The sequence below is a fragment of the Phymastichus coffea genome, unplaced genomic scaffold (assembly GCF_024137745.1).
Source record: "Phymastichus coffea isolate CEN01 unplaced genomic scaffold, Cenicafe_Pcof_1.1 PCOF00119, whole genome shotgun sequence".
In the NCBI taxonomy this organism is placed as follows: domain Eukaryota; kingdom Metazoa; phylum Arthropoda; class Insecta; order Hymenoptera; family Eulophidae; genus Phymastichus; species Phymastichus coffea.
In genome coordinates, this window is record NW_026706930.1 from 589,901 (window position 1) to 603,675 (window position 13,775).

The 13,775-nt window shown below is 40.6% G+C and overlaps 1 protein-coding gene across 17 annotated transcripts in view; it reads right to left on the reverse strand.

The window, feature by feature from the left end:
* LOC131671094 (myosin heavy chain, muscle) overlaps window positions 1-2,699 on the reverse strand; it is a 33,996-nt gene extending 31,297 nt beyond the window's left edge. For 11 of the 17 annotated variants that reach the window (XM_058947270.1, XM_058947263.1, XM_058947277.1 and 8 more), the window contains exons 1-2: window positions 2,546-2,698; window positions 704-1,189 (exon numbers count right to left, since the gene is read on the reverse strand). In XM_058947270.1, coding sequence (XP_058803253.1) covers window positions 704-907 — 204 coding nt within the window. In that variant the 5' untranslated portion in view covers window positions 908-1,189; window positions 2,546-2,698. Of the gene's footprint in view, window positions 1-703; window positions 1,190-2,545 lie in introns of all 17 variants that reach the window. The other 6 variants (XM_058947275.1, XM_058947272.1, XM_058947271.1 and 3 more) reach the window with 2 other exon arrangements.
* Window positions 2,700-13,775: the final 11,076 nt, after the last annotated feature.

Genomic DNA, 13,775 nt, shown 5'->3' on the forward strand with positions numbered 1-13,775 from the left:
GAAACGCCAACGCCTCCACTCCCTCTTTTTCTCGCTGCTACTGCTTCTTCTTCTTCTTCTATTTCGTTTACGCGACCCGACCTTCCTTGGATAGTAAACGAAGCATACAGATTTCGCATTCCGAACCGGACTGGCCGCGTCGTTCTAATTTCATATTGTTTAACAGACTTGCGGTTAAAGTCTGTGCTTGCGAGCGCCCGTTTAAACGGCACGCGTTATGCAATTGACGTTATGACCGAACTATTAAATATTACGGCGGAGCTTATTATAAAATAAAAAATTGGAGATGATGACGATGTTCCGCGCAGGAATGGATATGATTGCGACGACGTTTCGATCTTTTAGTACGGACGTCAATTTGCAAGCTCTTGTTCGCGGTTGAAAATGAACTTTTGAAGCGTTTGCATTGACTGGAATGCCAATCGGAAGGTGAGAATAAAGAATGGTTAAGCAAGTTTCGAGCGAGAACGCTGAATGTATTGCGAACGATCAGTCACTATTACGCGATGATAGTAAGCCGCTCGAAAATTGCGCGCACGCGTTGGCCGTCGTAGGTAATTGTGTCACTTGGCAGTTGCATTATAACTGTTGCGATAGAAAGAAATAAAATAGAAAGAGCTTTAAGAACGTTCGAGCGCGCGACTGAGACCCGAAGGGGCAGGGGCTGGAAGAGTTAGAAAAATAACGGAAGAAGAATACGCACCTCTCCACCAGGAAGACCGATGGAGACGATGTCACCCTTGGTGGCCTTGATCTCACCAAGAATATATCCCTCTTTCTCGTCAGGGATCCAGCATGCCTTCTTGGCATCGTAGGGTTTCGTCTGGTCGATTCTCTTCTGCTCGAGCGATACGTACAGGTAGGGAGTGGGATCCTCATCCTCTTGACTCTTAGCTGGGGCCGGCATCTCGAAAGCTGCTCTTCTAGCTGAACTCGCAAATAACTAAATCCTCACTCGGAACTGTTTCAGTTTTCAGAATCCACTACTTCGGTAGCTCGTCGTTTTCGAAGTCAACAAAATAAAGGCTATCAAACGAACTGGTTTTCTTTTTTCAATAGATGAAAAAAGAATCTGTGCGTGTCGTCGTGAAAAAAAGTGCTATCCCTCCTATCCTGTCGCGCTGTCGTCGTCTCTTTCCCTGGCTTCGGCGGCGGACGGACTGCTTCTGGCGGCACGAACTGGGCGGCCCTAAAGCACACAGAGAACATTCGTCATGAGCTTACGTTGCCGCAAGATGGCGGATCACCTACTCTCGCCCGATTCCGTACCCTCCCCTCCCCTCCACTTCGCTCTTTAGACCCCTCTCCCCGCTGCCCTTCTGCTTGCGCACCGTCTTATTTCTATCTTTGTCGTCCACCCCCTGGACCCTCCTCGCCGCTGCCCAACGGCCAACCGCGAAACTGGGTTCGCCGTTTTCGAATTCCATCCTGGCATTCGGAAGTCCCTACGATACAGATTCTATCAACCTAAGCAATTGTTCTAATGAGCGCCATTCCAAATCCAACTTGGTCTTGTTGTTTATCCCCTCTACTTCATTTAACATGCAGTTATTCCATTTTCAAGGAGAACTTTCCAAAAGCTTTCATCATTTACTACGACAGATTTGAAATTAAATGTCACGTAATGATTGTTTTGCTCCGCACAATTGTCTAGGAACATACGTATCTTCAAAAACTATTACGTAAATATTTGTATTGTGACTACTAAATATGCGATTTCTTATTTACCATTCAGTAAAGTTTTTTTTATAATTCTCAGTATTTACAGTTGCAAATGTACAACACTTTTGAATATATTTAACGAAAAAACTACTATCTCGTAGAGACAATCTTGATCGAACATTTATCAAATGAGAATGATTAGTATTTAGGATTAAGCATTAATTAATCCAATTCATCTGCAAAACACGCTCTAAATATACATTCCCGAGCGAGTGACTTTTAAAATAGACTGGAAGCGCGAAAAACAGGAAGTTTGGTATCTATTTTTTAATCGTTACCAAACGAACCTCAGTAATATTCTGACTGACCATTACATAAGTGACAACAAATATGAGACTTGGCCCACTTTCCAAACATTAACAATGAAAGAAAAAGTGAGTACCAAATTGTAAAAAAAAGAAAATCTAACGATATCTCTGCTACTTCACTTCAAGATAGTGCACAAAATAACACTTTTTGAAATCTAAAATACATAGCATTTAAAAAGAAAAATATATCACTCGATGAAAGCACACCAAACAGTACATCAGTGTTAAGGAATGAAAGACTGGAAAAGAGAGTAGAAGAAAAGGAAGTTGTCAAGATTGATCACCATATAGTTGCCTCGAGATAATTCCAATTGTCCAAAGACAGATCGAATAAGAAAAAGTGTAAATTACAAACCGCACTAGTCAAACACAAAAACAGTCCTTCACGCGTGTATCACCATCCAGGTAGTAGTATGTATGTACATACGTACGCACACAGACACAAAAGGACGACGTTTAACACGAGTCCTGCGTTAAGTTATGTATACAGTTCGCGCGCACGCACACTTCCTTACTTCACTTGTTCCTTGCCGGGAGAGAGAGATGAAAGCAACAGTCTTCCGGCAACAGTCGGTCGCAGAAAGAAAACGTGTCCAAAAAAAGCAAGGTACTGCTCCAATTTTCTCTCTCGCGCGTTCTCACTCCTTCCACCCGCCCCACTCTTCTCGAATTTCGCGCGCGCGAGCTAGCCAATAATTCACACCGCCCACCTCGCACACACGCAGAAGTGGCGTAGTTGAGCCAAGTTGTCGCGGCGCAACCCGAAACCAATCGATTTATTGCCTAAGCAACGTTATCGAGAAATAATAGTTGCAAGGAGAGAGAGAGAGAGAGAGAGAGAGAGAGGGAGAGAGAGAGAAAAGAAAAAAAATTGTTTAAGATGCGTGATGGACAATTCGTTCGGAGCTTTTTTCGAGGAAAAACGTGGATGCGCACTTACGTTAGAGAGCCGTTCTGTCGGGAAGGCGAGTCGAGGCTCCCAATATAAGCGCGTGCAACGTGATCCTAGGATGTAACGCGAGCCGGCATTGGACGACGCTTTTAACCAATGGCGAGCTTCGTTACTCGTAAGCTCGATCTACCTTTTTAGGCGGACGAAGACGACAGAGAGCGAGAGAGAGAGAGAGAGAGAGAGAGAGAGAGACTGAGCGCTAGTAGTAGGACACACATACACTTGGTGTGCTGACAGCCACTGGTGGTGGGTTAGACGCCATCTAGATTCACTTAAAGTTTGATGATACGATATAACTGGATTATTGGCTATGGAGATGAGGTGGGGGTGGAGTCGATACAGCGATGCTGCTACTGTTCACGGACTCAAGATTAGCATATGTTTTGCGCGAGGAACTGACTGTCCTATCCAACATCAATGTACAAGACCGAGTCGCAAGTGCTCTTCAAGCTGTACGGTCGGACTTTCCACGCTTTTCATTTTCAAAGGGTTCGCTCGATTCATCGTTTTTCTATGTCAGATTCACGTACATGAAAAAAGTAATAATGCCGTTCTCATACTTGCGAAACGTTAAGTTGTTGTTAGTTGTATTTTGCAATTTCTTGTTTTTAAGTCTAAATGTTCGAAGCATGCCAAAATTCTATTATCATTTATACGTAGCTTAAACAATTTTTGATGGACTATTTCAAAAGACTATTTTTCATGTGATGCCAAATATTCTTTCTTGCAATAGAACTGTAATACCTTGATATGTAAATGCGTGGAAAACTTGAAATGTTATCCTAAATGCAATGGTATGAATGTTTGAACGCACCGGAAGGGAAAAATAGAAAGGAAGTAAAGTGAAGATTCGGTGCATTAGCATTGCAGACATCGATATAGGAAGATTTCGAAATCTGTCGTATAGGGGAATACCTGGAGTTGGAAATCACCGTGGGCTCTCTATGACGACCTTGAAATGAAGGGCGCGTGGCGGCCGAGCGATAAGCATGCTAGTACAGTTGCTTCTCTCCCTCCCTCTCATGGCTGACCAAATATACGCTCTCATCACGAGCCAGCTGCGTGTTTTATATTCCTTTCGATTCGCTTCCACGTTGTGATTTCAATTTTACGCTTCTGAAAGGGGTAATAAACTCCGTAGAGTTACAATACTTTATAAATATTGGATTCTGATAAAATAATTGTGCAGCACTTTCTGTGAGAAATTTGTTGAATGAAACGGAGTGCAAGAAAACTTGAAAGTCAATTTTGACTCACAAGACTTCTTGTTAAAATTATGAGTTAGTCGATGGTGTCGGATATTATTCTTGGATAAAAGAGTACTACGTCAATATTTGTAGTTGAATCGTAACCGCGAAAAAGCTTCCTGATATTTCCACAATATTTTCTCTGTAATGTAGATACATCGCTGTAAATTGTTCTGACTCTGCTGTTGACATCCAAGAAATGTGCTTAGCAATCTGGAGTGGCTGTCGACTGTAAACTTCTGAAATTTGTCAGCTCGCATCAGAGCTTTTCAAACTGGTCGAGGCTTCGAGAGTGAAAATAGCTGGAACTCCGGAGTTTTGGAGTAGCATGAACTTCTTGTTGAAGCTTATTAAACCATCGAATCCTCTTAAATATCCACGTTTTCCGGCTGTGGACGTATTAGTACCTAGTTAAACATAAGATCAGGTGTATTTCCATTTTCGCAAAAATCAAAAACTCAAAAATCTTAGGCAGTTCAAGTTAAAATAATTTTTATAGGTTCAAATAGCATCAGTCATCGGTAAAATCAGTCATAGTTCATTTGAAACACGCAATCCTCAGCCTACAGTCAAAGTGTCGATCTATCATTCCATCGTCGTACGTGGCACGTAGCGCGCGGCGTGCACCAATGAAAAAGCTCAGGTCGTAAAAGAGCGGCCATATATTCTGGCGGTGGATCAACGAAGCTGCGATTCGACGCTCTGACTCGCCTCGGGACTCCCGTACAATAATATTTACACATTGAGATCAAGGCGGCGGCATCTTGGTGGAATCCCCAGCAATAGAGACCTACTGCTTCCTATCGTTCAATGAATGACTGCTGTATTCGTATTCGAAACTCTGTGCCGGTTTTAACCCAAAGACTTTAACTATACGCCAACGAATTCCAATCTGCTGACGGACTTGAACTTATACTCCGTTACCTCTGTGCGTTCTATGACGAGCAGAGATATTTGTTCCGATATCGCTCAATGCTTAGCTGGCAGAAGGATTTTAGTGAGAAATGGTAACGATCATAACTGCACAATGTGCGAGGAATTATGATTGTTCTAACGTTCGAGCAACAAATTGGAGGGACTAACGTAAGATTTGCAGCTTTGGATAAGTTCCAATAGTGCGGGCAGCGACGTTGTTTACGCTACTGTTGCATCCGTAAAGCGCACGTAGCCGAGGAATGTCGCGGGGGAGTATATGCGTTACGTAGACGTCGACTGCCAAATTCGTCGCGAGAGCGACGTTTTAGCGCATTAGCGTGGTCAGAGAGGGAGAGAGAGAGAGAGAGTCAAGCATACTTTGGCCCTGAGTAGTCCAAGAAAGAGAGAGCGAGAGAGTAAGAGTGAGAGACAGAGCTTTAAATTAGAGCTTTGACTTCAGCCACCTCGAGGAGAGCTGCAAATTGAATTTTCTATTTTCGCGGCAGATGCTTGCTGGATTCGCGGGAGAAAAGTTGATACTTTCACGCGATGACAAATTTCATAAACCGCACGTTAATTTCTCGAGCGTGTATTGTATACATGACGGGTGCGATCCTTTTTATTTCTAAAGTTAAATTTTCTTCAAGCGAGAAATAGAAGTGAGAGTGGAGATTTTGTTGTTGTAAGGTTATTTGTTAAAAGAGCTCCATTAAAAAACTAATCATAAATAAAATTCCGTTCAACTAGAAAAGTTACCAACGCTGTTTTAACGCTTGCACAGATGAATGAAAAATAGAAAAATAACTGCTGGTTTAATTATGCGATGACTGGAATGTAAACGATAGGGGAACGAATGACTCAATGGAACGTGACGTTTAGAATAAGACAATTTAAACAATGAGAAAGAAGAATCGGCATCAAATTAAAAAATTAATGGGTCGAGCGCGGACATTAGATTTGTTATCTTACTTAATGTCTATTTTGACCATTATTAGGCAGGAGGAAACTGAAGCTATCGGTTTTTCCACACAAATATGTACTATATATAGTTTTCCGCATATTCGATTGCAAATCGTTCGATCGCAGTTTTTGGCATCTCGCATATATGTTCAGTCGTCTCCGGCCACAAACAACATCAAGATCCAATAAAACTTTGTTCGTTGGGTAAATTCTAAATAAAAATCATCACTAAGAATAAATTCAAAACGATGCTCTGTAATGACGATTACTGTAATTACGATTACAGTCAATGAATTTGCGGAAATGTCATCGCGTACGTCGTCTGAAAAGATAAGAGGATCAGTTGCAGCGCGCGCGAGGTATATCATATGCACGGCAGGCAGTTGAAGCGAGACGGCAAGAGTTTTCAGGGGGGGACGGAAATAGAAATCGGTTGCGCAACGGGCCGGTAAATCGGGATTCTGACGCGGGCGGATGCCGAAGAGCAAGCACCGCGCGGAGAGTTTGAGCTATTGAGTCGAACTACGTCGACGCTCCACTACGCGCGCGCGCGTGTGTGTGTGTGTGTGTGTGTACGAGAGAATTTTTGTGTGTGTTTAGGTATGCTATTATAATAACGTTAACGTCAAACTACGGTTGCATTTAATTTATTTTTCTCGACTATCTTATTTCTCCCCCTCGGCCACTGAAATGGATACATATACTCCGTCAATCGCGAGTTTAGAATGGAAATAGCTTAGCTGATGATGCTTGAAATACTTGATTTTTGTGGATTATCTAGTATATCAATGTTGAACTGATATTGTGAAACGCAAAGAGCGCTTTTTACAGTCTCCTTTCACCTCGAAATTATACTATCGTTATTGTTACTTTAAAAACTACATTCATTTGGAACACTGCAAAGGTACACTAGATATTTGTTCTTATATTCATGTGAGGCCTGAATATAGGAAAAGCCCAGCCTCTACCATTACTTTTGGAAGGCTAAACAAATTTGAAATAACGTGAAACGCATGAATTAAAATGCTGTTATGGCCAACTAAAAATCTTGAAGGCTGTCACTTTTTCGAAATGGCAGTTTTTATTTATTTCCTTGTAAACTATTAATTGACAACCTTGTTTCAAAACAACGTAACTGACAATTCAACAATCGAATATATTGTAGAAGACGATCGATAAAAGGAATCGCTGAATACGCAGTCAAACGTTCAATCATGCATCATTATGCTTATACTGTCGGTAAAATTCTGTTGCATTGAATCATCAGTGCCGGAAATGTAATGCCTAAAAGCCTTTGCTCGCGTCGAGCTCGTAACGTATTTTCTTGGCATGCGTGCGCCGTGCTAATGCTCTTGAGGGAGTTTCCCAATGCATGCACTCGCCGATAGATCGATAGATCGGTCTTTGCAGAGGATCTCAGGCTATTTTCGGGTATGTCGCGCGCGACGTATACCTAATGCCTTTTCTCGAACGGACTCGAACGTACTTTGAACTAACGTTCATTGACGTTTAGTGCGTTGTTGGTTACGATGCGGTTATAGTATTGAATCTAGATATTATTGAATTATCATACCAGAAAAGATGCTTTGAATCTACCAAGGCCAGAATAGAAGAAGCCGCATGCGCAAATTTTCAATTGTCAATTCAATGCTCAAGTTGAATATCGTACGTGCGAATAAACAACATTAATACGACGCCGATAATCTAAACGTTCTTCAAAAAAATAGTGATTCGCAACACGTGCTTTTCCGCGAGTCGCTCGAATGCCTCTCGCGATATGGAGACTCGCGCAACAGCCTATTAGCTTGTAAATTGCGCACGAGGTCGTCGCGTACTATAAGACCTACACCTTGGAATAATATTTGGAAGGCTTTTTCGTGTACATATTCGTTTTTACTCAATGTTCGTGCTCAACTTATTCAAGTATTTAATGATTCATGACAGATATCTTAAATAAATAAGATGGATTATCTGTACCTAGAGATAGGAAATGGATTTTTTTAAATAAACGGAATTTTCCGAAACGTGCACTAATCTTGTTACTTCATTGAGGAATATTCTAAGCAAATATTTTCACAATGTAAAAAAGTATCATAAAATAAATTTACTTTCTATATTAATCAAACCTGTTGCAAATTTTAATATATTTTAATGTATTTAATATATGATCTATTATTATTTTAAATGAACCAATTCGTTCAAATTTATTGATTAGAAAGTTGGAGTCAAAAATTTCTGATGAATTGGTTGGAGCAACTTCTAAAAACTATTCGTATAGATACATGATTTATTTGTCGATGCAGTGGTTGATTTTTCTAAAATTTGTTCTTTCTAGAATTTCAAGTATATAGTTCACGTTGGGTGTGTTCACTTTGAAACAATACCATGCTTGTAATCCTAAATAATTTGCTCAAAGAGATTCATCAAAGGAAACAAATTGCGTTTCCCACAAGACAAAGATTCTTAAGCAAAAAATGCCGTAAATCGGCTTGGCAAGGTGATAAAGAGAGAAAGAGAGAGATAGAGAGAGAGAGAGAGAGAGAAGCTTTAGGTGCGGTATGGCGGCTGCGACGGCGCTTGTATCTAGTGGTTATTTTAGGATCGGACGGAGATAAACCGGGCCAACGTCGACCCAAAGGCAATAAGCGCGAGCGGCGTACCGCATGAACGAGGAGCCTTGAGGCTTGACTCACGCCGCCCCGACGCGTCTGAGCTTTTGGCGCGCTACTTGTGCCCGACTTTTACCTATTATACGCCAGGCAGCAGCAGCGGCAGTCGCTGTGGAAAGCTATCCCTTTAACTACTAGCAGTTATTTCCATTGCCGCTGGAATGCCTCGTTTGCTCTACTTTTCACTTGGCTCTCTCACTTTCTGATCGTGTAATGTTGCCATTTTGACTTACTTATTCCAGTGGATTCTACCTATTGATCAGATTGACCAAGTAATGTTTTACTTGTCAATCTCTCTCTCTCTCTCTCTCTCTCTCTCTCTCTCTCTCTCTCTCTCTCTCTCTCTCTCTCTCTCTCTCTCTCTCTCTCTCAAGAGATATGCATATTTTCCTATGCTGTGAATAATTTGTCATTATTTATTAGTGATCAAAATTGCCTTAATATAAGTGTCAACCATCTCGAAAAATGTTTTGTGAAATTGGAGATATTAGGTAGCTCAAATCTAAAAATACGAGTATTGGCAATTGTGCTTATTCACGTCTTGTTTACTCGAAGAATGCCGCTGCGCGAGAAGAGAAGAGTTGCACAATTTTTACACCACAACGGATCACAAACTAATTGGGCATACGTATACTCGATCAAGCAAACTAAATCACTCGGTTTTTGGCGAATTTTTCACCTTCGTCGTTGTTTGTTATGATTATGTTACTTGTCAAACGACACTGAATTATTGCGATCTGGCATTCAAATTATTATATAGATACAAGTAAATCAAGTATTTTAAAAGCTAAGACGAAAACAGACGCAATGAATCATCGTCAAACATTTTTCTATGATGGTCAACTTATTTCTGAGTGTATAAAATATTTGAACAGATGGAACAAAAAATGACAACTTCTATTTTGATCGCTCGCTTGCTAATGTCTTTCCGACACCTACGTTGTATTTTTTTGTCAAAAATTACTGAGGGGAAAAAAACTTGGTATTTCAGAAGATTCGAAATAGACTAGGATCAAGTATAACGGAATTTGATTAAAATGCTTGCAGAACATCATGTTAATTGTCAGTAATTCGTTATCGATTGCGTCTTTCGTATTGAAACAGTCATACTATAGTGAATAACACTTGGATGTTCCTGACAACTTTACTTACTTTTGAATTTGAAAGCTTGCAGCGGTGTCGTTTAAATAATCATAAGATGTTTAAATTGCTACTAAGTTTCTTGATATTATTAAAAGTCATCGTAAGCCACAAGTCTACATAGTTCAAAATATTAGGTATTATAGCATCTGGCGGTGTTGAGTGAAATTTGCAATTTGACATTTCCGGGATATTTCTAAAGCTTGCTACTAAAACTCGATGCCAAGGAGAACTGCAGTACAGTATTATTGCCTGAAGGGGGTTATAAACGAGGCAAATTTCTCCGACAACTTGCCTTTTTATAGAACTGGCAAGTCGCTTTTTGTTTCTGCTCGTCTAATGCCTTTTTATCGAGGCGCTCACTGTCACACGGAGAATGAGGGTGAAGCTGATGAATATTTAAAGGCCAAGATTTCAGCATGTCTTGGCGTTCGGATTGAAAGAGTGAACTTTTATGAAAAAAGTGAAATAAAATGTAACAAATAGTGTACAATTGATATTAGCTCGAACATGTTCACGAGTAGAATTGAAAGTCGGATATTGGGCATAGGAATGATATACATATTTGCTACATTCATTTATAAAACAAAACAACAATCAAATTGTAAAGTAATTATTACATGAATGTATTATTACTTATCGCTTATCTGTTCAAAATTGGCAATCGTCCTATTATTACGAACGAGAACAAACTAAAAACACAATTTAAAGAATACTTTTTGCATGAAATATCAAACGGATGAAAATATACTGTCTCTCTCTTCGGAAATGCCGTACAACAAAAGTTAATTTTATCGCCGCGCGTTTATTTTAAATCGCGCAAACAATAAAAGAAAAACGGTCTTGGAAAAAAGAATTTTCACCGTGGGCATTTGATTCTCTCGATCTGCGAAGATAAAGCTTTACGAAATAAACGTAATGTGGTCTTTTGCTTTTTGGTTGCAAGCAACCGGTAAATATACAGATATCTAGCATCTTCGATTTGGCTGCAGACAGTAGGAGGAAGACGACGCAGACAGTGACAGGAGGCGCAGTGGTGTTGCATTACGGGGCGCCGACCCACTTGAGCCGTCGCTATTTTGCTTCTTCACTTTGCTCTGACTCGCTCCGAATCAACTGCTGTAGCAACCTTCACTGCATAGAATGTTCGTCGAGCTTCTTTAAAAGAAAAATCTTCTGGCTTGCAGAGCGAAATTTTTGAGGAACTCTCAACGGTGTTTGTCTTTTTGGCAGCTACGCGTTGGTTATTGTCAATGTTATTTTCGTAAGGGTGCCGCGCCGAAACGGAATACAAACGATTATCCGAGTGCAACATTCCGATAAATTTCTCGTTGCGTCCGACATCTTATAAAAGTCCAATAATCTCTGCGGCACCGCGCACAAGCCGGAGTGATAGTGGCATTGAACTGGATGCTATTTTTCGGAGGTAAGGGAAGCTGTACGTTCAGCGCGTGGGCATATTTTATTCAAATAGACTTGCATTCGACGCGCGCTTAGTTTTATATTTCGTCTAGACGATCAACGCGTACACACCTCATTTATAGATTGGCTCGAAGAGAGAAAAACTGCAAGACAAACATTTAGCTGTGGAGACTCGGTTGCGCGCTAAGAGACAATCGAGAAAAGGCTTCGTGCGGGTTTAGTCGGAGCGCGGTCGCGCGCGCAAAGCACACGTCATATTTTTAACTCGCGCGCGAATATTTGGGACACAGAGTTCTGGCGCGCGATATGGAGGGGCTAACTTCTCAAGGGATAAAAGCCGAAGGAGAAAATTATAATGTTCGACGCGTATTTTCTATATATCGGCTTGCAGTCGAGCGAGCGAGATTATTTGCGCGAGTGACTCTTGCATCTAGTCCAAACGTTCGTGTCGGGTTTCAAGAGAATTTAAATCATCTCTTTACGGAACGTTAGGGGCAAGCTTATGAATGGCTAAACGCAAATAAAATACATTGCCTGCTTTTCTTAACGCTCTCTCTCTCTCTCTCTCTCTTTCTCTCTCTTCCTCTCTCGCGATTTTCGGTTTCGTCGCCAATCACTTCTATTTCTAATGGAATACCTTTTTATATTTACGGAGACCTACATGTTCACTTATATACATATCTTGTCACTTACTTTGGATTTCAAATTCATTTATACAATAGAAATTATTACGAACCTCTATAGAGATTCGCGAAAAGCTATCAACTGAAAATACAGAAGTGCGTATGGAATCTTACATCGATATCCGAAAACGGGCACACTATAACGGAATTCAGCTACAAGTGAATTGATGATAAAAATGTTGAATAGTTTGGAGGTCAAGTCGAGGTTAGTAATCCAAGTGCAACGTTCGGAAGCAGACCGGAACTACAGTCTCGTGTGGCATCATCCTCGTCTTGGCAATGGGTACGCTAAAAATACAGTACCTGTAAGTGTATTGGAAAATTGATCTATTAAGTGGTCGATTAGCCGTCGTGCGTTTATCTTTCTCGTTGAATTCCACGGACTAATATACCTCGATACCACGTACGCTTGTGCATAGCTTCGCGACCATCCAAGATTGCTACGCTCACTTCTAAACGTGCATGATTTTATTAAGAGACCTCGCATGCAATTATTTAGCAATTTACAAAGTATTCAGTGGGAGCATTTTGACAACGCAAGGGTGTTTTTTTTCTTCGTTTCGAATAAACGAGGTCACGACAAATCGAACGACGCACATTTCCTTCGCAGCGGCGGCACGAGAAGAAGACGCCTGTCTTACGCAATGCTGGTCTCGTTCGAGGTGAAGCTGCACGCTGCAGATCCGTAACTCTTCAGTTTACGAAGCGCCAGCTGTGCCACTTAACTCTAGCTTGACCATCTTCCATGATTTCACTTGTCTCTTAGCGGATCTGCTTATTCTATTTTGAGAGATGGATATATCAATGATTTCGTGATTCGTCTTCATTAGATTTATACTTTGCTGGTTCTTCAAAGCAATTAATTCAATTAAAAAAATTGATTCATATTATTTAGCTATCTTGTATTAGCAGCGATTGTACGTACCGCGTTTGATAAAATTTCAAGATTATAAGACGATCGAGTTCTGTAGTATTAGTGGAATTTCATCATGATACTTGCAAAAGTAAAAATATCTTACACCAACATTCTTCCGAAAAAGAAATACTTTCTTTGCTATGTTCAATTAAATTATTTAAAAATATATGATATTTCTAATCCCCCAAAATGAAAAGCCATACTTCTATCGTTAATTGACTAATATCAGGATGCGTAAGGAAATTCAGTTAATTTTATTGTTGGCTTGTTCCAATCAAACTACGAGCATTATAACCACGCTTAGCACAGAACACGGGCTAACGACGATTCGATCTCTTTTTCGTAGTGCTCGGTGTTTTCCTTTTCTCCTTGACTGCCGCCTCCTTTTCTCGCTTCGCCGTCGTTCAGGTTACTTCTGGGGCCAGCGGCGACGAGACGCGCGCGCTCTGCGCTATTTTCGTGTCCCAGGGACAATGTAGCTGAAGCTCCCAGAGAAAATCACGGGGCGATTTACTTCTCTCCTTTCCCACTCACACCTACGGCTTACGGCTATTTCTTTCTCGTTTCTCTTGTTCTTCATTTCTTTTTCGTTTTTTTTTTGTTTAAGATCCGATCTTGCCTGTACACTTCTATAGAAAATATGGTAATACATTTTTACTTTTAAGCTACGAGAGCTTAATTGAATGGAAAGATGCGAATATATTTTGAACATGACTTTTGAAAATGTTGCTTCGTTGAGTAAAGCGAAAAATAATTCAAATTTTCGTGCTTCGCTGAGATGTTCTGAACGATGCTACACATGGAAGTAAGTTACTATTTAATAAGTAATAAACGTATAGGT